General features: G+C 41.2%; 1 protein-coding gene across 1 annotated transcript; it reads right to left on the bottom strand.

Moving 5' to 3' along the window:
* Positions 1–329: 329 nt before the first annotated feature.
* On the bottom strand, positions 330–27,194 carry SLC39A6 (solute carrier family 39 member 6). The gene is made up of 10 exons (XM_006150520.3): positions 27,063–27,194; positions 24,557–25,324; positions 22,276–22,459; positions 21,435–21,604; positions 18,650–18,868; positions 13,606–13,711; positions 10,153–10,530; positions 6,407–6,487; positions 3,801–3,991; positions 330–1,564 (listed from the first exon to the last, which is right to left on the bottom strand). Exons 2-10 carry the CDS (start codon positions 25,313–25,315, stop codon positions 1,412–1,414), a joined length of 2,241 nt encoding a protein of 746 aa, XP_006150582.1. The 5' UTR covers positions 25,316–25,324; positions 27,063–27,194; the 3' UTR covers positions 330–1,411.

The following is a 27,194-nucleotide window of genomic DNA, read 5'->3' as shown; positions in this document are numbered from 1 at the left end:
CCAGATCCTACATAGCTGAGTGCCCAGTTCAAAGCCTAGTCCTGGTAGTTTGGAAAACAGGCCAGGCATGTGTGTGTGTGCCCCAAATTCCACTATGATGGAGAAACGGAGAAGAGATTGTAGAGTGACCGGGCCCCATAGGGGGGTTGGTTTCTTCTCCTACCCAGTCTCTCTCTCTCATGAGTGACCATGCAGGCTTAAAAAAAAAAGAGAGAGAGATGTTCCACAACAATGTGAATATACTTAAAACTACATTAACTGTACACCTAAAACAGTTAAGATGGTTTAAAAAAAAAAAAAAAAAAAAAGAATGAGAATCAGCCATGACATTCAACTGGTATGAGGAATTTATTTTGTAAAAAAGCAACAACAGAGAATGGCACAAGGGCCCTAGAATGTCTACAATACTACGTATAAAATGACAATGGCGCACTATGACAACATTGAAGCACTGAAAGATACCAAAGTTCCTTTTCTGAATCCAAAAAGGCACATTAAACCCAGCATGGTTTTAATGTCCTTACGTTTATCAAAGTCTTGATATTCTGACATTTGGTAAGTCAGATAACCAGAATATCGAATCCTAACGTTTGGTGATATATAACTTGGTGATAACCAAGTCTGATGATACATAAACGGAGCACACTCATCTGATGTATCTCCACACAAACATGTACAGATTCCCGTCTCTTGATCAAGTGACAGACTGCTTAAATTCGTTAAATACATTTAGACTTCTCTATTATACAAAGTTAAATGTACAGCTAACTTAGTATATGAAAAGTGCTCATTGTGTTTTTAACAGGAACATGAATAGTCTGACAAAAACATTTATGCACTCTATACTAATTTTGCCTTTTTTTACTTAAGTCTAAATTTCTTTCCCTCTAGTTCACAACCAATTTTGTGATTTTTATAAGAAATCTACACTTCCTTAATTCTGATTCTTCTCTTTTGCTCCTTATTTCTCAATTTACAGTCAGTACGAGCTTTACTAGAATCTTAGGCTTCATGCACACTCTTACTCAATTCCAGCAGTTTTTCAGAGCCCTATAGTCCGGCATGGGAATTACTGCATTAAATTAGTTCTAGAAAAAGCACTACAGGCATTTTTCCTGAAATATACAGAACACGTCATGCCAAATCTCTTGTTTATACAATAAACTGGTAATATTGGTCAATTGCACATATAGCTTATATTTTCAAAATAGAATAACTTAAAAATATTAAAACGTACCTTTATGTTACCACCGTAATTGACTTTATACGCATAACGGCAATATTTAATACAAAAATCACAAAATCCACTAACTTTAAATGCTGCATCTCAGCATACAAACTCATCTCCTTGTGACCTAATCAAACTATAGACAGCACATTTTTTAAAGCTACTCTGGTATTTATGCCCTAATTAGAAGTTTATACGAAACACAATTTTATGTTCAAATATGGAAATAAGTAACATAATTCCAAAACCCAAAAGTATGCCAGCATTTTGTAAAAAGAAATATCCCCAGCGACTGCATCCATGGTCACTAGCATCATTGTGCAGCATCTCAGGTACCTTAAAAAAAAAAAAGTAACATTTAACTTTTCAGGTTATAGAGAATTTGCAGAAGAGTATACTAGCTTTATCTGTATCTAAATACATTATGTTCCTTAAAACACGACCGCATACATACTGACTCTAGCTAATAATCTCATACTGTATTTCCCAGTACTGTAATGAACAATAAAATTGTTCACAATGTGCTGAGAAAGCTAAAATTTACATTGGGCCCATTTTTTCTGTTATAAAACAAAGAGCTATATTGATTTCTCTGCTTCTGTTAACTGCGTATCTGAACTGAATATAACATGTAGCTTAACTTGAGAGGTAGGGAACTTTATAATATAGAAAATAGAACTTTAATAATATGACTGGCAGGGATTGTCATTCGAACTTTGGTGACCAATAAGATCTGTCAATGAATAAGGAAACATCAGGTATTCTAAAGTACACGCAGCATGCTAACAGTATGTAGCTTGTGCTAGAGACCCTACAATCTATAGACAATTCTTTGCCTGCATACTAAGATTCAAAAGCGATACATCAAAAGGGAGTAGATAATTTTGTGTATTCTTATATACATTAGGCAGAATAAAGTTGTGCTTATGATCAACATTAAACACACACAAAAAAACTCTCAAAGACCTGTGTTTCTTTTGGTTTTAGTTTTGTCATAGGGTGCATACACTCACCAGAGAGTGAGAGAGAGGAAAAGTAAGAAATCATCCCCCAGAAGAGATGGCTATATCACAATTCTTTCTCCTCCACTCTCCTCTCAGGATTTTGGGCATGCATGCACATGTGCCCTGTGTGATTTTTAAGCCACTGGGTGTGGTTCTCAAACTGCACGTGGTCAGCTATGTGGAGGCCAGCACCTTATGCAATATGCTGCCTGCTAGCCCTTATCAAAAATCTTTTTTTAAAAATAAGGTTTTACCCTCGCATCAGGCAAGTGTGTGTGTACATGGCCAAGATTCCGAGAGGGGAATGGAGGAGAAGGGATTGCAGTGTGGCCATTCCCACAGAAGGATGATTTCTGATTTCTCACTTTCTGTCTCTCTTTCTGGTGAGCACATGTGGCCTAGAGAAAAAAAAATCTCTAAAAAAATAAATTAATTAAAAAAAAAAGGCTTTATAATACATTTTCTTTATTTTATTGTAATTCGATAAAGATATATATCTTTTTTTTTGGGTGGGGGGGTTAGGTTTTTGCCATAGGGGTATGTGTGCTGACCAAAGAGGAGAAAGACATAGAGATAGTGAGAGGGAAAGTAAAAAATCACCCTTGTAGGGGATGGCCACACTGCAATCCCTTGTCCTCTAATCTCTTAGGATTTTGGAATGATTTCAAGCTGCCAAGTCTGACACTCGAAACATGGTCATTCATGTGGGAGTCTAGTGACCTAACCACCATGCCACCTGCTGGCCTCAGTCAATAATGTAATTTGACTTCTTAAAACCTATCATATTGGGTCTAGCAGGTGGTATAGTATTTAGGTCACTGGACTCCCACATGGCTGACCACGGTTCAAGTCTCGCACCTGGCAGGCAGCCTGCATTCTCACTCTCCCTCTCTCTCTCTTTGGTCAAACTGAATGATAATAATAATAAATTAAAATTAAATGAAATAACTTTTTTATAAAAAATATTTTTTTATAACTTATTCATTCATTTATTTTCATTTGATCAGAGAAAGATACATGGAGAGAAGGAAATTGAGAAAACAAGCCACCAGGTCCAGGACTCGAACAGTGGTCAAACATGTGGGAGTGTCTAGTGCCTTAACCACCATGCCATGTGCTGGCCCCAAATTAAATAACTCTTAAAAGAAAGAAAGAAAGAGAGAAAGACAAACAGAAAGAAAGAAAGAGAGAAAGAAAGAAAGAAAGAAAGAAAGGTACAAGAAATAAGAAATGGAAAATTACTTGTTGACGATAACATGTATGGTAATATCCTGGATTAACTCAATGTACTGTATATCCAGGATGAGAAATCACATTTTGCATGCTGTGATGACATACAGTGAATGAATGTAAAATAAATAAATTTAAAAGAAAAAAATAGGGGCTGGCAGGTGGTGTGGGAGTTCAAGGGCGTGGATTCTCACATGGTCAACTGTGGTTCAAGTCCCAGACCTGGTGGCTTGCTTTCTCGGTTTCCCTTTGTCTCTCTCTCTGTCTCTGTCTGGTCAAATTAAAAATAAAACATGCAAATAAATAAATAAATAATTCTTAAAACAATAAAAACTTACCATATCCACCAAAGCAACATACATGAATAAGCCAGCAGTAAGTGCAAATATCCACATAGAAACATTTTCAGCATAATGACCGATGAAAATTCCTGTTGCCATTCCAAGATATGCTAGCATAGCTGACAAAGCATTATAAAGAACAGCCTGTTTAACAGTCATGCCAGCCTTTAGTAGAACAGCAAAGTCACCTTTAATAGAAAAAAAAATAAAAAGAGAGTAAAATAACCGAAAATCACTTTTTGGGTTACAATTATTTTATTTAACTTCATTAATTTATTTATTTATCCCAATTTGCCAGAGAGGGTCAGAGCGAGAGAAAGCCACCAGGTCTGGGACTCGAACCACAGTTGCCCATGTGGTAGCCCAGTGCCTTAACTACCACGTCATCTGCTGGCCCCTGAAAATTACTTCTGAGACACATACATACCCAGGTGACTTTCCAGACTTAAGAAAATTTCTAATTTTTTTTGAGTGGAGGGAATCAAAGAATTACCCAAGGAAGGGGTCAGCAGGTGGCATAGTGGTTAAGGGTGCTGGACTCCCAAATGGCCGACTGCGGTTCAAGTCCTGGACCTGGCGGTTTGTCTTCTCTCTCTCTCTCCCCTCTCTCTCTCTCTCACTCTGTCCCTCTCTGGGCAAAGTAAAGATAAATAAATAAATAAATAGTTAAATAGAAAGATACACAAAGATGGAAATAGTAAAGAGAGGCTTTGGGGGACATGAAGGACTTATCCTGTGGGCCACAAACGAGCTGTTGAGGATCACAAGCACTGAGCAGGCAGGTGGGAGTCCTACTGAATAGCTGGGCACTTGGCAAGGAACCAAAGTGAAAATGGCATAGGGGTGTGTGTAAATGAGCATGTGTCTATAAGAAGAATACAAAGGGCATGAATCAGGATCTAGAAAAAGTAAGGAAGGTTTTAGGACCAGCAGATGACTTAATGGTTATGTCACTGGACTCCCATATATGTAGTTGACCGTGGTTTGAGCCCTGGACTTGGTGACTTAACACTCATGCAGGGGAGCAGTCCAGTTGACTTTTAAATGTAAGAATGGAGTCCAGTTGACTTTTAAATGTAAGAAGAGAATTTCAAACACTTAACACATTCAGCTCTATGACAGAAAGTAAATCTATGGATATGGTATTTTGTGAATGATCTTTTAAATAAAAGAAAATCTTACATAATAATTTTTTAAAAAACAAAACAAACAAAAAAAACCTCATGCAGGGTGCATGTGTGTGCGTGCCTAAAATTCCCAGAGGAGAACGGAGAAGTGATTGTGGCATGGCCATCCCTCCTGGGAGGTGATTTCTTGCTTTCCGTCTCTCTAGCATGCAAATCTCTGCTTAAAAAAACAAACAAACAAACAAAAACAAAAACAAAAAAAAAAACAAAACTAGGGAAGGTTTTAAGCCCTATGACAAACAACAATATTCAAAACAGAACTCAACTTCCCTTTTCTTTAGCTATACTGAGATTCTCCTTCCCAGTTTCTATTAATGAAAGATGGTGCCTCTGCATCTTTTCATCTTATTCACAGTGTGTATATGATGATGATCACTGATGTCACCAGTATGCTGGTACAGAAAGATACCTGGCAGGGAAAGATGACAAAGAGGACCCAGGTACCTTTCTGGCAATTCCACGAAGGCAATTAAACATACTCATACTTGTGGGGTCAGAATTCTGGCCGAAAATAAACTTGTGCTCAGAAAGCAAGCAAGCAAGCCAGGGCTTAGCCATGGCGACGGACGTTGTGAGGATGCTGCAGCCATGGGAGGCCCTGGTCTGGTTCCTGGACAAACAGGCCACATATGCTGACACATGCCTGTAGTCCTAGGTACTCTAGAAGGCTGGGGCAGGAGGAGCTAGACATGGTGAGCTCCTGTGAAAAATCTCTCTCATAGGGACCAGCAGTTAGTGTAATGGCTGTGTTGCTGGACTCCCACGTAGTCGACCGCGGTTCACGTCCTGGACTCGGTGGCTTAAAACTCACGCCAGGCGCATGTGCGTGCGTGCCCAAGATCCCTAGAGGAGAATGGAGGAGAAGGGATTGTGGCGTGGCCATCCCCCCTGGGGGGTGATTTCTCGCTTTCTGTCTCTCTGTCTGTCTCTGTCTTTCTGGCTAGCGCACACGCCCTATAGCAAAAAACCTCTTCAAAGAAAAAAAACCTCTCTCATAAATAAGTGAGTGAACTATTTTAAAAAATAATTAATTCATTATTATTATTATTATCAAATTTACAAGGTACATATAGAGAAACAGAGAGAGAGAGGGAGAGAAACAGAGAGAAAGTGAGAAATCAAGCCACCAGGTCTGAGACTTGAACTGCAGTTGGTCATGTGGCCAACCCAAGCCATCATGCCACCTGCTGGCCCCTAAATGAATGAACGTTAAAAATTATGTATGGATTTATAAATATAAATATAAATATAAATAAAAGAAAGTAAAGAAAAGAAAGTCAGCTAGGTTAAGCAGACTCACAAGAAGGCATGAAGGCATGACAATTACGAAGAAGCTTGCTGGAATGATCATTAGCAAAGTCAGAGACATGAGGATATTTTACCATGTGGTATGTACAATCTACTTGGTTCTCTTACCTAATTCATGAGGCAACTCATGACAAAACACAGCAACAGATGTACTTAATCCACTTGACAAACCTTCAGTAAAAGCAGCACCTGTATAAAAATCAGTCAGAAAATGTCTGGCTATGTTATTTTATGTTTTTAAATCTTAGCATACAAAATGAAGTTAAAAAAAAGAGACCATATTTTGGCAGTACATAACAGAACTTTCCCAACTCAACTCTGTTCTCTACCAAAAAAAACAAAAACAAAAAATCTCAGCCCACCAGGTGGTGTGGCAGTTAAGGCAGGAGGATCCTACAAGGCCGACTGTGTGGTTTGAATCCTGAACACAGAGGCTTGAAAAACACATGTCCTGAGAGGGGAATGGAGAAAGGATTGCGGTCATCCCTGGTTGGGGGTGAGTCCTCGCTTTCCCTCCTTTACTCTTTTTCTCTGGTGAGCCCATGCACCCTATAACAAGAACTGAAGAAAAAAAAAAATCTCAGATGACCTTCCATAAGGTATAAAATTTCTTTTCTTTTTTTTTAAAAGAGTGTTGTCTTTTATTATATTTTGTTTTGAGAGGTTTTTGCTATAAGGCGCGTTTGCTTGCCAGACAGAGAGAGACAGAGAGACAGAAAGTGAGAAATCACCCCTCAGAGGAGATGGCCACGCCGCAATCCCTTCTCCTCCATTCTCCTCTCGGGATCTTGGGCACGCATGCACACACGCCCGGCGTGAGTTCTAAGCCACCTGGTCCAGGACGCGAACCGCGGTTGACTACGTGGGAGTCCAGCGACATAGCCATTACGCTAACTGCTGGCCCCACCATAAGGTATAAAATTTCTAAAGGAGCACAATAAGGTTTGATAGAGAAGGGAAGGTTCAACTATGCCTTAGAATAACTAGATGATCTTGTAGAATCCGAGAAATAACTGCCTCCAAATAGAACACTTATTCAAGAATACAGAATAAACTGATGTGAGAGTTTTTAGAAAAAACCTCTACAGTCAAAAGTAAATAAGAGAAGTCTGTGGAAAATACTTATTATGAAAAAACTATGTATAGATTTCAAGCTTTTCTATATTAAAACAAATTTGTACTTTAATTCCATTTTTCCCCATAAACTTATTTTTTTAATTTGCCAGATGGCATATTGCCCTTGCCAAATACAGAAAAAGAGGGAGAATGCACTCCACAATGGAACATGGTCATGCTACAATCCTTTTTCCTCCATTTCTCCACCCTACTGGGATTTAGGGCATAGGTACCTGTAGGGTTTTTCCAGCTGCCAGTGTTGGGATTTGAACAGCATGGTTAACAACGCGGATCTGACTCCTTTAACTACCAGGTCAAGGGCTGGCCCTGCACGAACTTTTATTTACTTATTTTTTCAAGAGGGGATGACCATGCTGCAATCCATTCTCCTTCATTCTCCTCCTGGGATCTTGGTCATGCACGCACACATGCCTGGCATGATTTTTAAGCCACCAGGTCCAGGACTTGAACTGCAGTCAGCCATGTGGGAGTCCAGTGATGTAACCATTATGCCACCTGGTGGATCCCCTCCCCCAATTTTTAAAAAAATCTTTGGAGAGGTTTTTGCTATAGGGTGCAGGTGCTCACCAGAGAGACAAAAATCGAGAAATTACCTCCCAGGAGGGATGGCCATGCCGCAATCCCTTCTCCTCAATTCTCCTCTTGGGATCTTGGGGCATGCACGCACACGCGCCCATCCTGAGTTTAAGCCACCAGGTCCAGGACTCGAACGGCGGTCGACAACATGTGAGTGCAGCAACATAGCCATTACACTAACTGCTGGTCTCATCCTCCATGAACTTTTTTTTCTGAGAGGTTTTTGCTATAGGGCGCGTGTGCTTGCCAGACAGAGAGACAGAGAGACAGAAAGCGAGAAATCACCCCTCGGGGGGATGGCCACGCCGCAATCCCTTCTCCTCCATTCTCCTCTTGGGATCTTGGGCACGCATGCACACACGCCCGGCGTGAGTTTAAGCCACCCGGTCTGGGATGCGAACTGCGGTTGACTACGTGGGAGTCCAGCGACATAGCCATTACGCTAACTGCTGGTTCCCTACCCTCCATGAACTTTTGAAGTTTCCTCATATATTTCACTTGCCTCAGAGAAATTCCTTATATAACCAGATTTGTTTATGTTCATTCTCTCATTACCTCATAAGGGCAAATATTAAAACAAATATTCAGAGCTAGCAGATGGCATAATGGTTGTCGTTGAACTCCTACGTAGTCGACTGTAGTTTGAGTCCTGGACCCTGCGGCCTGACACTCACACTGGGCACATGTACATGCACGCCCAAAATCCTGAGAGAACAAAGGAGAGGGGACTGTGGCGTGGCCATCCCCCCCTGGGGTTTGTTTTCTTGCTTTCTAGACAGAAAAGTCTCTCTGGTGAGTACATGCACCCTACAGCAAAAATCTTCCTCAAAAAAGAAAAGAATAAATAAATACAGTTCAGGAAAAAGAGTACTAGATTCAGGATGTGAGCGCATCTCAGCCTGGCTGTAAATAGCATGCTTCCTTCCTCAGGTGAGTAGCTTCACCTTTCCAGGCCTCAGCTGCCCATTTTGTCATTATTGCCATGGTTCCCTTCAGCGCTAAATTACTAAAATTTCTAAGTATTCTATTACCTCCCTATTGTGGTATAATTTTTAATAGCAAAACTCCTATGGTGGTTCTTTGGATAGAGATTAGTAACTGTACTTATCAGATATATAAGGATTCCTTTAGCATAAAAGAAAAGATGATAGAAAGATAAGTTTACCTTAATAAATACCATCTATATTGTTGATACGAGAGCTTCAAATGTAGAGGGAGAAAAAAAAATCTCATATATGTTTCATATAAGCTAAGGTCTGATCTCAAGACTTTGCAAATTAAGAACAACTTCTTGGGACCAGGAAGTGGTGTAGTACTTAAGATGTTGGATTCCCACATGGTGATCGCAGTTCAAGTCCTAGATCAGGAGCCTGAAAATCACTCTGGGCATGTCTGAGTGCATGCTTGAAATCCCAGGAAGACACCCTCCCCCAGGAGAAGGGATTGTAGCATGGTCATCATCCCTCAGGGGGTGATTTCTACTTTTCCTCTCTGTTCTGCAAGCACATGTGCTCCATTGCAAAAACTTTCAATTGTTACAGTTTAGGTAATGGCCTAGGTAAAATTCCTAGCACTTCAACATACCTGACATTTATTGAGTACTTCATTGTCAGAGAAGCCAAAGATGAAGTAACATTTTGATATTTTTAGGAGTCACTAGTATCATTATTTAAACTCATTTATTCTTTGTTAAAGCCTTCCAGCTCCTTAGGATCCTTGGTGCCTGCACACACTACCAGCTTATGTTCAGGCTGACCTGGGGATTTGAACCTGCCAATAGCCATGTGGCTCCCAGCACTGCATCCCAGTACATTACGGGCTACCTAGCGGGGCCTATTACTTGTTAAAATTTGACTGGGGCCCAGCAGTAGTGTCACAAGTGGTCGGGCTCTGCTGCAGGAGGCTCAGGTCACATTAGAGGCCTGGGTTCAGTTATCAGACCAATTTAAACTGGCCAGGCATGGTGGTGCACACCTGTAATCCTAACAAACTAGGAGGCGAGGGTGGGGTATGGTGGCATAGCGATCCTCCTGTCAAAAATACCTATGCCTGCCTTTTTCTTCCCTTTTCTCCTCTCTCTATTTCACACAAAGCGACATTTTCGGGGCCAACCAACAAGAAACAAATACGTTGATACATACCGATTGCTAGGCCATCGCTGAAATTGTGCAGGCCATCACCCATTATCACCATCCAGGCCAACGTGGCAATGCCAGCATCTTTCAACTCTTCCCGAGAGTAGCGCTGACTGTGACTATGGGGGTGGTGGTTTTGGTGGTGATGGTGATGGAGAATATGATGGTAGTCGTGATGGTGGTGAATGAGATCATCTGACTGGCCAAGTGTATCATGGAAATGCGAATGGCATTTATTTTTGCACCCTCTGGGTACATATTCATTGTAGACTTCTTGTGGGTGAGCATGAGCTATCATGACCTCTTCTTCTTCTAAGATTGCTGGCTGCTGAGAATCAAAGTGGGACGGCTCTTGTGAGTCTGCTCTCAAATAGCCTTCAGGTCCTAGAATAAACATAAAGGACATCGGGACAAACTCAGAGGCTTTCTTAATTCATGTGGACACATTCTAAACATTCCCACTGACCAAATGCCAGAGTGTGTGCGTGCTCACTAGAGAAAAAGAGAGAACCCCTCAATGGGGCATGTTCCATGCTGCCATCCCTCACTTCTCTGTCCAATCAGGACCCTGGGCATGCATGCACATGCACCCAGCGTGTTTCTAAAGCTGCCAGGGCAGGAATTGAAACCACAGTTGGTCGTGAGGGATCCAACTCCCTATGTACTGCACTTAACCACTGCTCTAAGGGACCAACTCAACAAAACCCTTAAAGCACGTTAACTCTCACACCTGTAGAACTGAACAACAGAGCATCATTGATGAAAAAACATTAATGGCTTTAATAAATTTCAGTGATTAAATGGTCTCACATATAAGAATGGATTTTTAAAAAAAATTTGCCAGGATTCACATGTGCTAGCAGGAGGGGGAAAGGAATGAGAAAGAACACGCCCATGGGAAATGGTCATGCTACAATGCCTTCTCCATTTACGCTTACTGGTGGGATTTTGGGCATGCAAGAAGATGTAATGAGTATTGATTTTTTTAAGACCCCAACATTTTTTTTTTAAAAAGAGGATTTTGCCTTAGGAGGCGTGTGCTCGCTGGAGAGCGAGGGACACAGAGATAGTGAAAGGAAACATAAGAAATCTCCCAGAGGGGGATAGCCATGCTGCAATCCTTTCTCCTCCATTTTCCTCCTGGGATTTTGGGCATGCATCCACATGTGCCTGGCATGGGTTTCAAGCCACCAGGTCTGGGACTTGAACTGTGGTCGACCATGTGGAAGTTCAGCAATATAACTACTATGCCATCTGCTGGTCCCACCCCTACATTTTTAAAGCAGGGAAATCCTTTAACAGGAAATATCACAGTTGAGACCTGAAAGATAGGAGGAGAAATGTACATGATGATTTGGGAGATTAGGCCAAGTTGAAGGAACAGTGAGAGCAAGGCCCTGAGACAAACCCTGTGTGCTCCAAGGACAGCAAGCCAGGGACTGAGGCTGTGCCACGGTCAGCAACAGGGGGCAGTGGAGAACACAGCAGGACCTGGAAGTTCAAGGTACAGAGTTTGGTTTACAATTTGCATCCTAGGGCTCAGCAGATGGCGTGGAGGTTGAGGTGGCTGGATTCTACATGGCTGATTGTGTGGTTTCAGTCCCAGACCTGGAGGCTTGAAAATCATACCCAGCACATTATGTGTGCATGCCCAAAGTTCTGAGAATGGAGAAGAAGCAAGTGCAGATGACGTAATGGTTACATCACTGGACTCCCGCATAGTTGACTGCAGTTGGAGTCCTGGATCTGGTGGCTTGAAACTCATGTAGGGTGCGTGTGTGTGCATACCCAAAATCCTGGGAGATGGGAAGAGACTGATGCATGGCCATTCCCTCAGGGGGTGATTTCTAGCTTTCTAACTCTGTCTTTCTGGTAAGAGCACACGCCCTATAGCAAAAACCTCTCTAAGAAAAAAACTAGGAACCAGCTGTTGGTGTAATGGCTATGTCGCTGGACTCCCATGTAGTCAACTGCGGTTCAAATCCCGGACCCAGTGGCTTAAACCCATGCCGGGCATGTGTGTACCCAAGATCCTGAGAAGAGAATGCAGGAGAAGGGATTGTGGCGTGGCCATATAAAATAAATAAAATAAAGATAATTATGAAATAAAAAAATAAGGTCTAAGTCCCAGCTGGTGGCATAACTGGTAGTAAACTGAACTGCAGTGCTGATGCCATAAGGTGGACCATGGTTCAGATCTCTGTGTAGGACTGAAAACAAATTGTGCATGAGTTGCATGCCAAAGATCCTGACAAGCTGGAGGGCTGTGAGAAGATTGTGGTGTGAGGAGGCTCTGTCAAAGTTATTCCTCTCGCTACCATGTGCACATGTGCTGTTATGAATAAAAATGAATAAACTTAAAATAAAGTCTACAGATTAGAGAATGGCATTGTACCAACATAAATTTCCTCATTTTGATCATTAAACTGTAATTATATTAAGAGAATGTCTTTTTTCTTAGGAAATAAATCCTTAAGTATTTAGGAATAAATAAGAATCATGGGGACCAGCAGCTGGTATAATGGCTATCACTGGACTCCCACGTAGTCGACCGCGGTTCATGTCCAGGACCCCGTGGCTTAAACTCACGCCGGACGTGTGTGCCTACATGTCCAAGATCCTGAGGGGAGAATGAATTGTGGTGTGGCCACTGCCCCAGGAGGTGATTTCTCACTTTCTTTCTCTCTGTTTCTGTCTTTCTGGCAAGCACAAGTGCCCTATAGCAAAAACCTCTCCAGGGACCAGCAGGTAGTGTGGTGGTTAAGGCACTGGACACACCCATTTGGCTGACCATGGTTCGAGTCCTGGACCTGGTAGCTTGCTTTCTCACTTTCTCTTTCTTTCTCTGGTCACATTAAATAAATGAGTGAATAAATAAATAATTCTTAAAGAAAAAAAAATGCTAAAAAAAAAATCATGTCTATAATTTAACTCTCAAATGGTTCAGGAAAGGAAAATAAGCATATGTATGTAGACAGAATGATAAATAAGTATGTGGTAAAATAACTAGAAAATATGAGTGAAAAGGAAGTCTTTGTTCTATTCCTGAAACTCTTGTGTAAGTTTAAATTTACCTCAACTAAAAAAATTACAGAAAAAATTTTGTTTCTGTGTATTTATACATAAGTAAATACACAGAAGCAACATACTCACCGACAATTAAAAAAAATGAAAATAATAATAAAAAGTGTACACGGTCCCATCTCTTCCAGACAGTCCAAGGAGCCTGCAAAGCACAGAGCAATGAACTCTCTCCAGCCCTGACAGGGACTCAAAGACTTACGATTGGAGATCAGCAGGTGGCATGGTAGTTAAGGTGCTGGACACACCCACATGGGTAACCACGGTTCGAGTCCCAGACCTAGTGGCTTCCTTTGTCCCTTTCCTCTCTCTCTCTCTGGTCAAATTAAAAAAAATAAATGAATGAATAAATAAAATTAAAAAATAAAAAAGACTTACGATCATCTGTATCTACTTTCTCCTCATTGGTTGAAAGTTGAGATTCATACTTGGACAACTGCTTCTTAATCTCCACATCATCATCATTTTCAGGTTTTTTTTGATTCTTAAAAAAAACAAGGGAAAACAATACATTAAAACAGTTGATTTGCTTATGTGTACAACTTTAAAGGAATGGGTAACAGGTTATATAGAAAAAGACAACAGAATAACGGTCTCTATCGGAATAAAAGGCATCTAAGGGCAGGACCTGTACTTACTTGCGTGGCACCTAGTAGCGTCTTAGGGTATGTGTCACCGTCTCTAAGACAAGGCAACAAAAATTAATTCCTCAGTAAGAGGAGGTGTAGGAAAAAAAAAAAAAATCACACAACCTTCCTGAAAGTTTCCTAGATCACCGACTCTTAGAGTGGCCTTACATAGGCAGCACAGCATCTCCTGTGGGCTTGTTAGAAATGTTTATACTTGGGGCTGGCAGGTGGCACAGTAGTTAAGACGCTGGACTACCATGTGGTCTACTATGGCTTGAGTCCCGGATCTGGAGGCTTGAAATTCAAGCCGGGTGCATGTGCATATGTGCCCAAAACTCTGAGAGAAGAAAGAAGAGACTGTAGTATGGCTGTGCCCCCACCCTGGGGGTGATTTCTTCCTTTCTGTCTCTCTGGAGAGTGCACACACCCTAATCACAAAAATATCTACAAAGAAAAAAAGAAAATGTACGCATTCAGGCAACCTCCCAAATCAAATCACTCTGACTACAGAGTATCAATTTTAACTAGATATCAGGGTAATTAATCCACACATTAAAATTGAGAAGCTTGGGGCCGGCAGGTGGCGTGGTGGTTAAAGGTGCTAGATTTCCACATGGCTGATCGGAATTCGAGTCTTGGCAGCTTGCTTTCTTATTTTCCCTTTCTCTCTTTTTCGTTGAAAAAAAAAGAAAAGGAAAAAGAAAAAGGAATTAAATAAATAATTCTTTAAAAAAAACTGAGTAGCTCTACCTTAGGTTATCAATTTAGAACTAGCTAGAGGCCTTTCCTTCAGGCAATTAATAACCCACTAAAGTGCTTTGTTTCCATCATCTGGACACTGAAAACACATAGTTCTTATACTTTTTTGTTAAGCTAACACTACACTTAGTTAAATAATTACTAAAACTCTTTCCTTAATAAAATACTATTAAGGGACCAGCAGTTAGTGTAATGGCTACGTCGTTGGACTCCCATGTAGTCGACTGTGGTTTGGGTCCCAGACCTGGTGGCTTAAACTCTCACCAGTTGAATGTGCGCGCGTGCCCAAGAACCCGAGAAAATGGAGAAGGGATTGCGACGTGGCCATCTCCTCTGGGGGATGATTTCTTGCTTTCTGTCTGTCTCTCTTTCTGGTGAGTGTACGTGCCCTATAGCAAAAAAGCAAACAAACAAAAACTCTCCAAAAAATATAAATAAAATACTATTAAGATGTTTTCTTTTTTTAGACAAGTCTCCATTAGTCAGCCTTGAATTTATCATAAAACTAAGGTTCTTACTATAGGGTGCAGAGAGAGAGGAAAAATGAGAAATCATCCCCCAGGGGAGATGGTCACACTGAAATTCCTTCTCCATTTTCTTCCCGGGGTTTTGGGCATGCGTGCACATGTGCCTGGCATGATTTTCAAGCCTCCAGGTCTGGGACTCCAGCTCTGTCCATGCGGAAGTCTAGGGCCTTAACTACCATGTTGTCTGCTGGCTCCTATCAGTAGGCTTTTTTTTGTTGTTGTTGTTAAAGAATTACTTTATTTAACTTTATTTATTTTATTTTGATGAGAGAGTGAGTGTGAGAGAGAGAAAACAAGCTGCCCGGACTGGGACTCAAACTGCAGTCGGCCATGTGGGAGTCTAGTGCCCTTAACCACCAAGCTACCTGCCAGCCCCCCATCAGTAGGCTTTTTAATCACCCAAATACCATGCTTGAGAGAGTGTCTCTATCTGAGCCCAAGCAACACCTACATTGTGTATGTATTACAGTTTAAATAATGATGTCAATATATTACATACTTATGTGGAAAATAACAAATAGGTATATCAGCATTACCAATGACTTAAACAATGAAGAGATTTCAATCTAGCTCTAATAGTATTTAAAATATCTACACGTTCTAAGGTTATGAAAGTTTTTCTTGGGGCTGACTCCATGGCTTCTTTGTTAAGGCAGCTAGACCCCATACGGCTGACTGTACAGTTTGAGTCCTGAACCTAGTGGTATGAGAAACATGTTGGGTGTGTGTGAGTACATGCCCAAAGTCCCCAAAGGAGAGAGAAATGGAGAAAGGACTATGGCATGACCATCCCTCATGGGGGGTTGTGCTTTTTCTTCTTTTTCCCTTTTCCTGGCAAGTACATATGCCCCCTAGGGAAAAACAAATGCTACAGGGTGCATGTGTTCACTGGACAGAGAAAGCAAGAGAGACAGAAAGCACTCCTGGAGGGGAATGACCATGCTGTGATGCCTTCTCCGTTCTCCTCTTGTGATTTTGGACACACATGGTCCCAGCATGTTTCTCAAGGCACTGGGTCCAGGACTTGAATTGTTCAGTTGGCCATGTGAGATCTAGCCACCTTATCTACCACACCACCTGGTCCCCCAATTTTTTATTTTTTAAGTTTATTTCCTTCATGAAAAGAGAGCACATACGTGTACACACACGCACACACAGAGGCATGCTGCCACTCCACCATCTCATGATCTACCCCCAGCCTCCCATTGTATGCCCAAAGAGTTCACTTTGATCTGAATCCAGGACCCCTGTGGCTCCAGTACAGTGCAGTGGCTCCTCACTGCCCACACCATTATGGCTCGGTCAGTTCTAAGAACATTTAAAGGCAAACACACAGAAAAATCTTTATATTTACCCCTAGCATAATGCCTCAACCAGAAAAAGTAAATATTTAACCAATTCTTTCATTAAGTATTAATGGCCCATTGTGTCCCATATGCTAAGGGCAGGCAGTACAGTGTGAAACAAGACACATAGAGCTTCTGTTCTCACATAGCTTATCTTCAACAGGGAAGGGCGAGGGCTCTTGTTCAGATAAAAGGCATATAATTCTTGATTGTACTTTTTGATACATTTTTACAAAGGGAAAATGCAGAGTGTTATTAGTGTATAATAAGACCTACATAAGTTTCAGGACAGGCTTCCTTCAGAAAAAGAAAAAAAAAGTGACATACTCAGACTCTGAAGATAAGCAAGAGGCTGCTGGGGAAGGATGGAGGAAGTATCCCGTCTGGTGTCCCTGAGCTACCCCATCCTCATCTCAAGCCACCTTCCCTCTGACCTACTAAACCTCAGCCACCTTGTAGTCATTTTAGTTCCAGCACGGCTTCTGCCCCTTCCCACTTCAGGGTTTACAAAAGTCCCATGGGGAGCCAGCAAGTGACATGGTGGTTAAGGTGCTGGACACTCCCACATGGCCAAATGCTGACAAGAAGGAGAAATAGAGAACAGATTGCAGTATGACCACACCCGACTGGGAGGTGCTTTCTCCCTCTCTCTCTGGTAAGCGCATGTACCCTCTGGCAGTTAAAAAAAAAAAAAAAAAGGAATATGCTAATATTCTTACTTTACTTCTTCTTTCTATATAAGTTTAAGTTCACTAATGAGAGTCCAAAATTTGTGATATGAGATTTCAGTGAATGTAAAATCTATAAGGGCAAATACTTAACAGTATAAACAAGGCCACTCTGCTGTTCACACATGCACTTGTTTCCCACAGTGAGCTCTATGCTCAGCAAGAATCAACTGTGTTAGTTTTTGAATCTCTGCATGCCAGTTATACTTGTTACTGTAATTGCACAATTTAATTACATATGCCGAAACTATGTGAACAATGGTGGAGAATAGTTACTTCTATGCTTGCATAAATTGAGAATATCTAAAAGATCTAAAAACAAGTTGCTAAAAAAACAAGAAGCATGGGGAACAGCAGATAGCATAATGTTTACGTTGCTATTCTCTCACATAGTCGACTGTGGTACAAATCCCGGACCCAGCAGCTTAAAATTCACGCTAGGTCTATGAGCATGCATGCTCAAAATCCTGAGAGGAGAATGGAGGAGAAGGGATCGTGGCACGGCCACCTCCCGCCCCCCCAGAGTGTTTTCTGTCTGTCTCTCCAGTGAGTGCACTCGTCCTATAGCAAAAATCTCTCTAAAAACAAACAACAACAAAAACCAAGAAGGCAGTGACATTTAGTAAAATGACCAATGTAAAAATAATTTTAAATTTCTCAAGCCTAAATTCTATACTCAGAATAGATTTACAAGGGTATAACCTCTTATTCAATTTTAAAATAAAACAAAATTGGAAATTGCAGATGAAGTATCAAGGCTGTAAAAAATAAAAAAAGGTTAGCTCAACTTAAAGAACATCTTGGTCAACATCAATGACCAGAACATGAGTGTACAGATGTTTTAAGTTAAATTAAAATGTCCAAAATGTGGATACATCATTTGAAAGACAGCCTTTAAAATGTCCTGCCTGACCGTATCGATGAGAAGAGGATATAATCACAGAAAACCCAAAGGTATTTTTACCAGAAATAAAGAGCCTACTGTTTGGCTTCATATAATTTTCTGGTCTAGTTTGTAAAAGGCAAGTCTGTGAAAGTCATATACCCTCTGAAACGAAATGGTACATTCGCCTACTGGGTGAATAATTTAAAATTACAACTGTTACTCATACCATCAATAAATAAGGACAGTGAATTCATAATGCTTTTGGTTTTCAAGGCCCAGGTTGTAGTTTGCTTGATCACTTCTATAAATATTTATCCTTTCTTCCCATGAACTTCATGGTAATAGCGAAGATAGAAAACGCCGGGATTGTCAAGATACAAAATTGCTCTATATCACTGCTGCTGGAATAAAAAAACCCTCAACAATACGGAAACCCTTCTCAAACAAAGTTATAAACCTAGACAAGCTATTTTTGCAAACAGCTTAAGAGTGCTACTATAAAGCAAATGCATGATGCAGAGTAAGTACTCAGTATACTTTTTCTTACCTTTTTCTTCTTATCTTTAAATTGCTTGATCAAGGTCAGTACATGTTCAACAAGAAACATGAAATACAAGCCTCCTAGAGCAGTCAGACCTTTCCATGTAGAATCAAAATAGGTGCTTTCTTCTATGTTTTGAGAAGACAGATGACTAAAAAGTGGTCCTCTTTTCATTTCCATTGCTGGTTCTTCATGGCTATGACTATGGTGATGACTTGCATGAGACTAAAGGCAAAATTACATAACATTTATAAATTGATTAGTTTTGTACATGTCAGAAAAGTTGGAGATACAGTAAGAACAAATTTGGAATCACTCAGAACTAGTCAACCAATGGGATACTTTAGAATGGAGGTGAAGTTTAAAAATAAAATGATCAAGCCAGTAGGTGGTGTGGTGGTTAGGTGCTTGATCCTATAAGGCTGACTGCCTGTTTTGAGTCCTGGATCCAGTGCCTTAAAAAATATGCCAGGTATGTGTGTGCATGTCCAAAACCACAAGAGGATAATGGAGAAGGGACTGCAGTGTGCTCATCCCCTCTAGGGGTGACTTCTCACTTTCCCTGTCTCTCTCCTCTCTATGGCAAAAATCTGATAATAATAATAAAAAAAATCACTTTACCAAACTTGTTTTGAGAATTCACTTGTGGGGCCAGCTAGTGGTGTGGTGATTAAAGAGCTAGACTCCCACATGGTTGACCCTGGTTCAAGTCCTGGATCTGGTGGCTTGCTTTCTCATTTTTTCTCTCTCTGGTGAGTACACATGTCCCAAAGAAAATTAAAAAAGAAAAAAGAAAAAGGCGGGACCAGCAGTTAGTGTAATGGCTAAGTCGCTGGACTCCCATGTAGTCGACTGCGGTTCGCATCCTGGACCTGGTGGCTTAAAACTCATGCCGGGCACATGTACACGCGTGCCCAAGATCCCGAGAGGAGAATGGAGGAGAAGGGACTGAGGCATGGCCATCCTCCCTGGGGGATGATTTCTCGCTTTCTGTCTCTCTCTGTCTGTCTGGCGAATGCACGCGCCCTATGGCAAAGAATAAATAATTAAATAAAAAATTAAAAAATAGAAAAAAATAAAAGAAAAATGATAATAAATAAGATAGAATAAAATAATTCTTGATTTTTCGCTTTTTATCTCTGTCTCTCTGGCGAGTGCATGCGCCCTATAACAAAAACCTCTCTAAAAATAAATAAGTAAACAATCAATCACTTGTATGGGACCAGCACGAAGCATGGTGGTTAGGGTGCTGGACTCCATGGCTGACCATGGATTAAGTCCTAGACCTGGTGCCTTGCTTTCTCATTTCACTCTCTAGTCTCTCCTGGTGAGTGCATGTGACCTACAACAAATTAAAATAAATAAATTAATTAATTAAAAAAAAAAAAAAGACAAGAAAAAGCATTCAGTTGTGTGGTGCCATAGGTGGCATAGTGGTTAAGGCACTAGACTCCTATTGGCTGACCACAGTTCAAGTCCCAGAACTGGTGGCTTGAAAACCGTGCTATGCACACGTACATGTGTACCCCAAATCCCAGGAGAATGGAGAAGGGACTGTGGCATGGCTTTCCCTCCTGGGGGGTGATTTCTTACTTCTTCTCAGTGTCCCTCTCTGATGAGCATATGAGCCCTGTGGCAAAAACCAAACAAACAAACAAACAAAACACTTGTGGACCAGCCCAATAGTCTAGTGTTATGAGGGCTGGATTCCATGTGGTCAACCACGGTTCAAATCCTAGCCCTTAAAAAAGACACAAGACATATGTACGCATGTCCCAAATCCTTGAAGATGGAGAAGTTAAGAGACCACAGCATGAGCAGGCCCCACTGTCAGGAGCTCTTTCTCTGGTGAGTGCACACACCGTTAGCAATAGAAAAAGAAAGAAAAAATTCACTCATGTTAAAGAGTAAATCTTGAAGTACACACAAATTCAATTCTGGACTAGGGTCATGTGCTTTATTTCTGTGACAGCTATGTAACCAGTAAGCAGATAATTCACATGGTAGCAGTTTGTCATAGTATTGACATGTAGGCAGAATGTGTCTCCTTTTACTAAGGGGGTTCCAAAAAGTTAAATTGGTCTGTATTTAATAAATTCCCTTGAAAGGAAAAGCAAAATAACATAAATATACATTAAAATCTAACACAAATATGCAAGTTTCAGTTACCAAAAAAAAATTTTTTAATTGTTATAGGATGTGTGGACTTATCCGAGAAAGAGACAGACAGAGAACAAGAGGGAAAGTAAGAAATCACCTCCTGGGAGGCTGGCCACACTGCAATCCTTCTCTTCCATTCTCTTTTCAGGATTTTGGGCATGCATACACATCCAGTGTGTTTTTCAAGCTGCCAGGTCTAGGACTTGAACCATGGAGCGGGCCTAGTGGGATCCAGTGCCTTAACTGTCGTGCCACTTACTGACCCACCACATTTATTTTATTTTATTTATTTAAAAAACACGCCTATTTAATCCCATTTGTTATTATTATTTTTTTAATTTAACCAAAGAGAGAGAGAGAGAGAGAGAGAGAGAGAAAGAGAAAGGGAAAGGAAAAGGAAAAGGGAAAGGGAAAGCAAGAAAGCAAGCCGCCAGTTCTGGGACTTGAACTGTGGTTGGCCATGTGGGAATCCAGCGCATTTAACCACTATTCCACCTGCTGGCCCCATCACATTTATTTTTTCATAAACTTTAAATAAAATTTCCAACCAAATTCTAATAGAAATCAAAAATACATACAATTTCAAGGCTGAATAATGAAACACACAAATAGGACAAGTTACTATACTTACATGTGGAAGAAGGTGTAAAAAAGCATCACCACTCAAAGTCCCAACAGCCAATGCCACAAGGAAACTTAGGAGAAATTTGAAAAACACCCGATTCATGAGAGGCACTAAGATAACCCCCAGCAAAGACAGGAAACTGATGATGGAAATGGCTATAAAGCCACCAACCCAGGCTGTCAAACAAAACAAAACAGAGGAAAGGAAAAAATCACACAACTGATAAACTTTAGAAGATTTTTAGAAAGTAGAATAAAGCAATGCATAAAAGCAGAGTAGTTAAAGAAACACAAGTTCAATGTGAATAGGACGATGGCAATAGCACAATAACTAAAACATCTATTGCTAGTTGAAATTAACAAGATGGCAGTCACTTAACCCTCCAGGTAATAAAGAGTGCAAGCCTAGTTGAAAATTTTTCAGTTGGGAGTAAAGGAATAAATAAATAAGGTTACCAAGTATGACCTCATGTGGGAACCAAGTTTTAGATTCACATAACAGCTAAATAATGAAAGATAAGATAAAAAAAGTTTAAAAAAAAATAAGGAAGAAAATAAAGGGAAAAAGAAGGAAATCAGGGAACTCAGCAACTTCCTTAGCAATGACCTTTTTCTCCTTATGGCTTTTAGCAACATGACCCTACACTCTATAGCAGAACTTTCACTCACATATTTTTGCACAGAAAAATGTCATGACTTTCATGATGACCTAATATATCTAGAATCAGGCTGAAAAATGAATATTTAAAATTATACCGAGAAAATTAATGGGTCGATGTGAATATACAAGAAGTACAAAATAAATATATCGACTGGAAATTATTTTTACATGAAAAGGGCAATTGTACCTATTTGTAAAGAATAGGTCTTTGGAGGGATTTCAGCTTTCTTTTCACTCGTTGTATGAATCAGGCAAGATCTGGCATCGATTTGGTTGATGATAGCTGGGCAGAGATAGCTGAACTCTTTTGCATTCAGCAGAACCTGGACACCCATGCCATGAGATGTGAGTAGCTTTGATGCGTTGAAACACTGAAGGAAACAAAGCAGTGAAACTCACCAAAAGGCATTTCCATCAGAGAATGGAAAACATAGTTTGATGACACAACACCCTTTTCCTTTCTCAAACTACTTAATTTTTGAAAGTTATCGCAAATTAAAATTAACTTTTGTTTTGAGGACTTGAGAATTTGCCTTGAGCTACTTAGAGATACCATGTCCCACAGTACAATCCCATCTCTTCTGCCTTTCTTGGGAGAAGTGCATAGTACCAGTCACTTAGGGAGAATACTTCAAGCGCAATGAGCTTGGGGATAAATGGAGATTCACAAGCCTGTTAACTCATTGTATAAACCTATTAAGGAAATGAGCTTTAATTTTGAAACAGGATTCATTAGAGATTGAGAAATACGTTGTTTTAGTACTAACGCTATCTTGCTTGTCCCAAACATGCCCCAGACGTGTTGCTCTTCCGGCAATGACCCTACTTGTAAAAACTTAGCTCAGTTCTGTCTACATACTTGGCAAAATAATGTTCTATGATGGGAGAATATTAAATTATGTAGATTACTCTTGTGGAGGGAAAGGCAGGTTAATAAAACAAACCTGTACAAGCAGGTAGATGTTTTCAACTTAATTGGATGACAAACTTAGTTTGAAGAGTAACTCCACTAGGCAATTTAACCACCCTCCTCCCCCGCCCCCTGCATGGCTGTAGTACCAGTTTCTCACCTTCTGTTAAGATTTTTTTTAATGATAGGGAAGGGGGTTGAGAGAGCGAGAAGCATTCTTGGTAAAGTTTCTCACAACACAATCCCCTCTACCCAGCCTTTCAGCCCCTTAGGATCCTGGGTGCCTACCACAGGATCTGAACCCATGGCTGGCATGTGGCTTCCAGCCTTTCAGGGGCACTGCATTACTGCTGCACCACAGTGGCTGGTCCTGTAAATATATTTAAACTCCCATAATTCTTGGCCAATACTACTCAGAACAAACTACATCACCAGCGTTGCTATGGCTATGATGAGTAGTAGGACTATTCCAGAATAAGAACCAGTCATATGCTGGTTAAATTGAAGAACTTAAATTTTTACTTAGTAAAATATAACTAGGTTAATTCCTTATTCTTGATATCCCTCGACCAAAGTGCATTACGTGTGGTCTGGAAGTCTACTTCAGAAAAACTGTGAACACAGAACCTCACTTGTCTCTTTACTCACCCAGCATAACGTTGGTAGCTGCTCCAATTTCAAGTCACACTGGCAAGTCACCGTGATCCTTTGCCAATGAGGCTGTTACTGGTCTGTTAATCTTCAGCTTGTCTTCAACCACATCCTTCACTAAAACATGGATTCTAATTCTTGCTTCTTCTATCCCCATTTTCTGCATTTTATATTTATTGCCAGAGGGTGCAAGCACTCACCAGAAGAGAGGGAAGCATTCCGAATGCAATGTGGTCACACTGCAATCCCTTCTTCTCCATTCCCGCCCCCTCAGGATTTGGGGCACACATGCACACATGTACCCAACACGTTACTGAAGCCTGCAGGGCCCGCATTAGAACTGCTGCCAGCCATGTGGGATCTGCCAGCCTTACCGACTAGTCTCTGTTTTTTAATGAATAATATTCACCTTCAAAGACTTTCTTCAGAGCCAGCCTCTTGGTGCAGTGATCTAGGGAGCCAAATCTCACATGGCCAATTGCAGTTGGACCTGGCAGCTTAAAAATCGTGACAGAAACATGTATGGCCAAAATCCAGAATGGAGGAAGGACTGAGGCATGACCACGTTCCTTTGGGAGCGGGGTACTTGGTCTCTAGAGAGTGCGTGTGCCCTCTGGCAATTAAAAAAACACAAAACAAGCTTTCTTCAAAAATAACCTTCATAGTTTTACATTCTACGTTAGACAAAAAATTATATAGTAGATAGCATTATTCTCACCAACAAACTATTTCTCTATCAGAAATGCCTGTAATAATAGGAACACTCCGAGTCCAGTGCTTTGCTGAGAAGGAGAAGTATCCCCTTTTCAATAACTTCATCTTTTTACTTTAAGCTCCTTACAGCCAGAGATGGCAACGTCAGAACAGACAAGCAGTACATCGGAATAACGGACAGTACCTGTCTTACCTCATGAGTATTTTCGTTTGTGTTTCTGGAATACATAAAGCCTTTTCTGGGCTCACTCGCAGATTCATTTGTTTTCCTACTAGTCATTCGGCTCTTTTCTGTGATGCTGGGGGGAGTGGAACTGCTTACATCTTTGGGAAGGAGTTTTCCAGGTTTCGGAGTCTCTATTGTCTCTACAAAGTGAGTTCCTTCAGAGACAGCATTATACATAGTTGAGGTCACTTCACTAACACTCTCCTTGACACTTCTTCTACCATCAGCATTTTCTGGTCGGTGAGATACTTTGCCCTGGCTGTTTCTAGAATCTTTGCCTGAACTGTCAGAGTCATGGTCTGGGCAAAGAACTTTCCGATTATTTTTATTGGATGCACCATGATTACGGTGAGAGTGACGATCGTGGTCAGAGTGATGCTCATGGTCGGAGTGGTGCTCATGGTCAGAGTGGTGCTCATGGTCAGAATGGTGCTCGTGGTCATGGTGTATGTGGATTCTTTTCATCTTATCTATGCCTATATTCTGAAGCAATTTCCTGAATCCTTCAACTGACAAGGAATTATTTTCCCCATAGCGGTAGAAAAGCTGTTGTAGATGATGTTGCTGTGTGGTAACTGCCAAATCAACATTAATGCCAGATTCCCAATTTGCATTAATTTTCTCTGTGGTGTGAGGGAAAGCGGCTGTTGATTCTAGTTCATGAAGGGGATTTGTGATCGAAAGCGCGAAGGTTAGGATCAAGATTACAGGTAAGTTCCTTGCCATTGCACCGTCCTAGGGAGGGAAAAAAAAAAAACCAAAACAGAAAATTAAAATTCTTGACTTCATTAGTAAAATACTCTGAATTAAGAAACCTCATCCTGAAAATTGATGTTGCAAATAATCAAGGTTTAGAGGGCATCATCTGGTCTGATAAGTGTGGTACTCCTTGCTGTGAAGACAGAGAATCAAATTCCCTGTCATTGCTAACACACAAACAACTGGAGAGCGAAGGGAGTGAACTGGCGTTGTATAAGCAATAGTAATTCAGGGAAAGGAGAGACCCGTGTGGCCACAGCCATACTGGAAGCTTCCACTATAATTGTGTTGAGGGCAATGATTCAAAACAAAACCTAACTACCTCCACCATTACTGACATTTCATAAAAGAATCTTTCAACACCCAAAAAGTAAAGATAAACTCAGAATTCACATTTGAAATTTTCTCTTAAATTAATACTCTCCTTATATACAAATCCAATTAGTCCCTTTCCCTCCGTCCCTTAATTTTGCCAGCTTGTGTATCCTTTGAGAGCTCCTTTTGAGCAATATTCAAATACATGTGTCGTTTACACACACAAATGGACTTTTACCCCCAACGACACTGAATCTGACATGTTTTCATGTAAGTACACATAACCCACTTTTCTTTCAATGACTACATAACAACAATGAAATAAAACTTCATAAAAAGGTTCATATATTGCTACAAAAAAGTGAAAACTTTTTACCACACATTATATTACTCATCCACACAACAGTTTGGAACCAAAATCCTATGCTCCAAAGAAGAGTTAGGACTTGAGCTGGGGCCTATAATGCAGAACTTAGTTATGCAGAGAAAGGTATGGTCAGATAGGCAGAGGGGTAATTTAGGACACAGTTGATGTCCAATATCAAAGATGGTGGTCAAATCCATGTCTCTAGCAAAGATGCAGAGATGGGATCTGGGACTAACCAAGGGCATAGGGCCACCTATCTCTTCGACTTTCAGTTGTTCTTCCTTGGACCAGGCTCTGCCGGTCATCACATATAAAAAGCCAGGGACATTTATTCAGCAGAGAACGAATAGTATGTAAAGCTGTTCGTTAAACTGATGCATGTGTGGCCAAGCGCTGGCTTATCATTCCAGGACTGCTGGAAAATGGAGATATATGGCTAGCAGGTTAAACTCCTAAAAGAAAAATATGTGGGGCATGAAGTTCTGGGAATTCATTTAACTGGCAAAAGAGATCCATTAAGAAATACTTCCTAGGAAAGAGGCCAGGAGCGGGTGGGTGGGGACCAGCACTGTCCAAGCAGCTCAGTGCCTTTCTCCCAGGAGGATGCGGAGGGCGGTCCGCGCATCTCCTTCCCTGCAAGTCGGCGTGTGTGGCGGAAAAAAGCATGCCGAAGGCAATGGCCTTAGAGAAAAGGGTGAGAGGAGAAAACAGAAAAGAGGGCACAAAAGCCTTGATTCTAAGGGCTTTTTATTTTTAAGCACGTCTGTTCCTTCTTCGTATATGGGATTAAAAGTACAGACCACATGCTCAGAACGTACTCCATTGTACCCCGAAACGCATCTGGGCACCCCCAACCGGCAAGTTCGGCTTTCCAGGGCATCTGGGCGCCCGAGGCGGGCTCCCGGTGGCATGCTCTGCAGCCCCCTTGCTGGCTGGCACGACTCCGTCTCCGCTGACCTCCTGCCTGCCTGCCCGTCCGCCCGCCCTGGGAGCTCCCCTCCGTGCGGCCCCTCCCAGACCTGCCCGACTCACCTCAACGCGGCCTCGCAGTCCCCCAGGCCGGCCACGCGCGCTGGTTCGGTTCCCCGCGGGCTGTCCGGAGGGCTCGGAATGGGCCTGAGATGGTCTCTCCAAGAAACCTCTACCGGGCGCGGACGAGCGGCG

Source organism: Tupaia chinensis, unplaced genomic scaffold (genome assembly GCF_000334495.1).
Source record: "Tupaia chinensis unplaced genomic scaffold, TupChi_1.0 Scaffold000290_1, whole genome shotgun sequence".
Taxonomy (NCBI): Eukaryota; Metazoa; Chordata; class Mammalia; order Scandentia; family Tupaiidae; genus Tupaia; species Tupaia belangeri.
Note: the sequence above shows the minus strand (reverse complement) of the source record. Positions and strands in the feature narration are given on the sequence as shown.

Excerpts from the sequence above, each read along its gene's own strand:
- SLC39A6 (XM_006150520.3), bottom strand. The coding sequence starts at position 25,315 with ATGGCAAGGAACTTACCTGTAATCTTGATCCTAACCTTCGCGCTTTCG. Across the intron at positions 13,712-18,649 it reads TTAAAGATAAGAAGAAAAAG|AATCAAAAAAAACCTGAAAA; the intron begins GTAAGAAAAAGT and ends GTTTTTTTTAAG. Across the intron at positions 1,565-3,800 it reads ATGTTGCTTTGGTGGATATG|GTACCTGAGATGCTGCACAA; the intron begins GTAAGTTTTTAT and ends TTTTTTTTTAAG.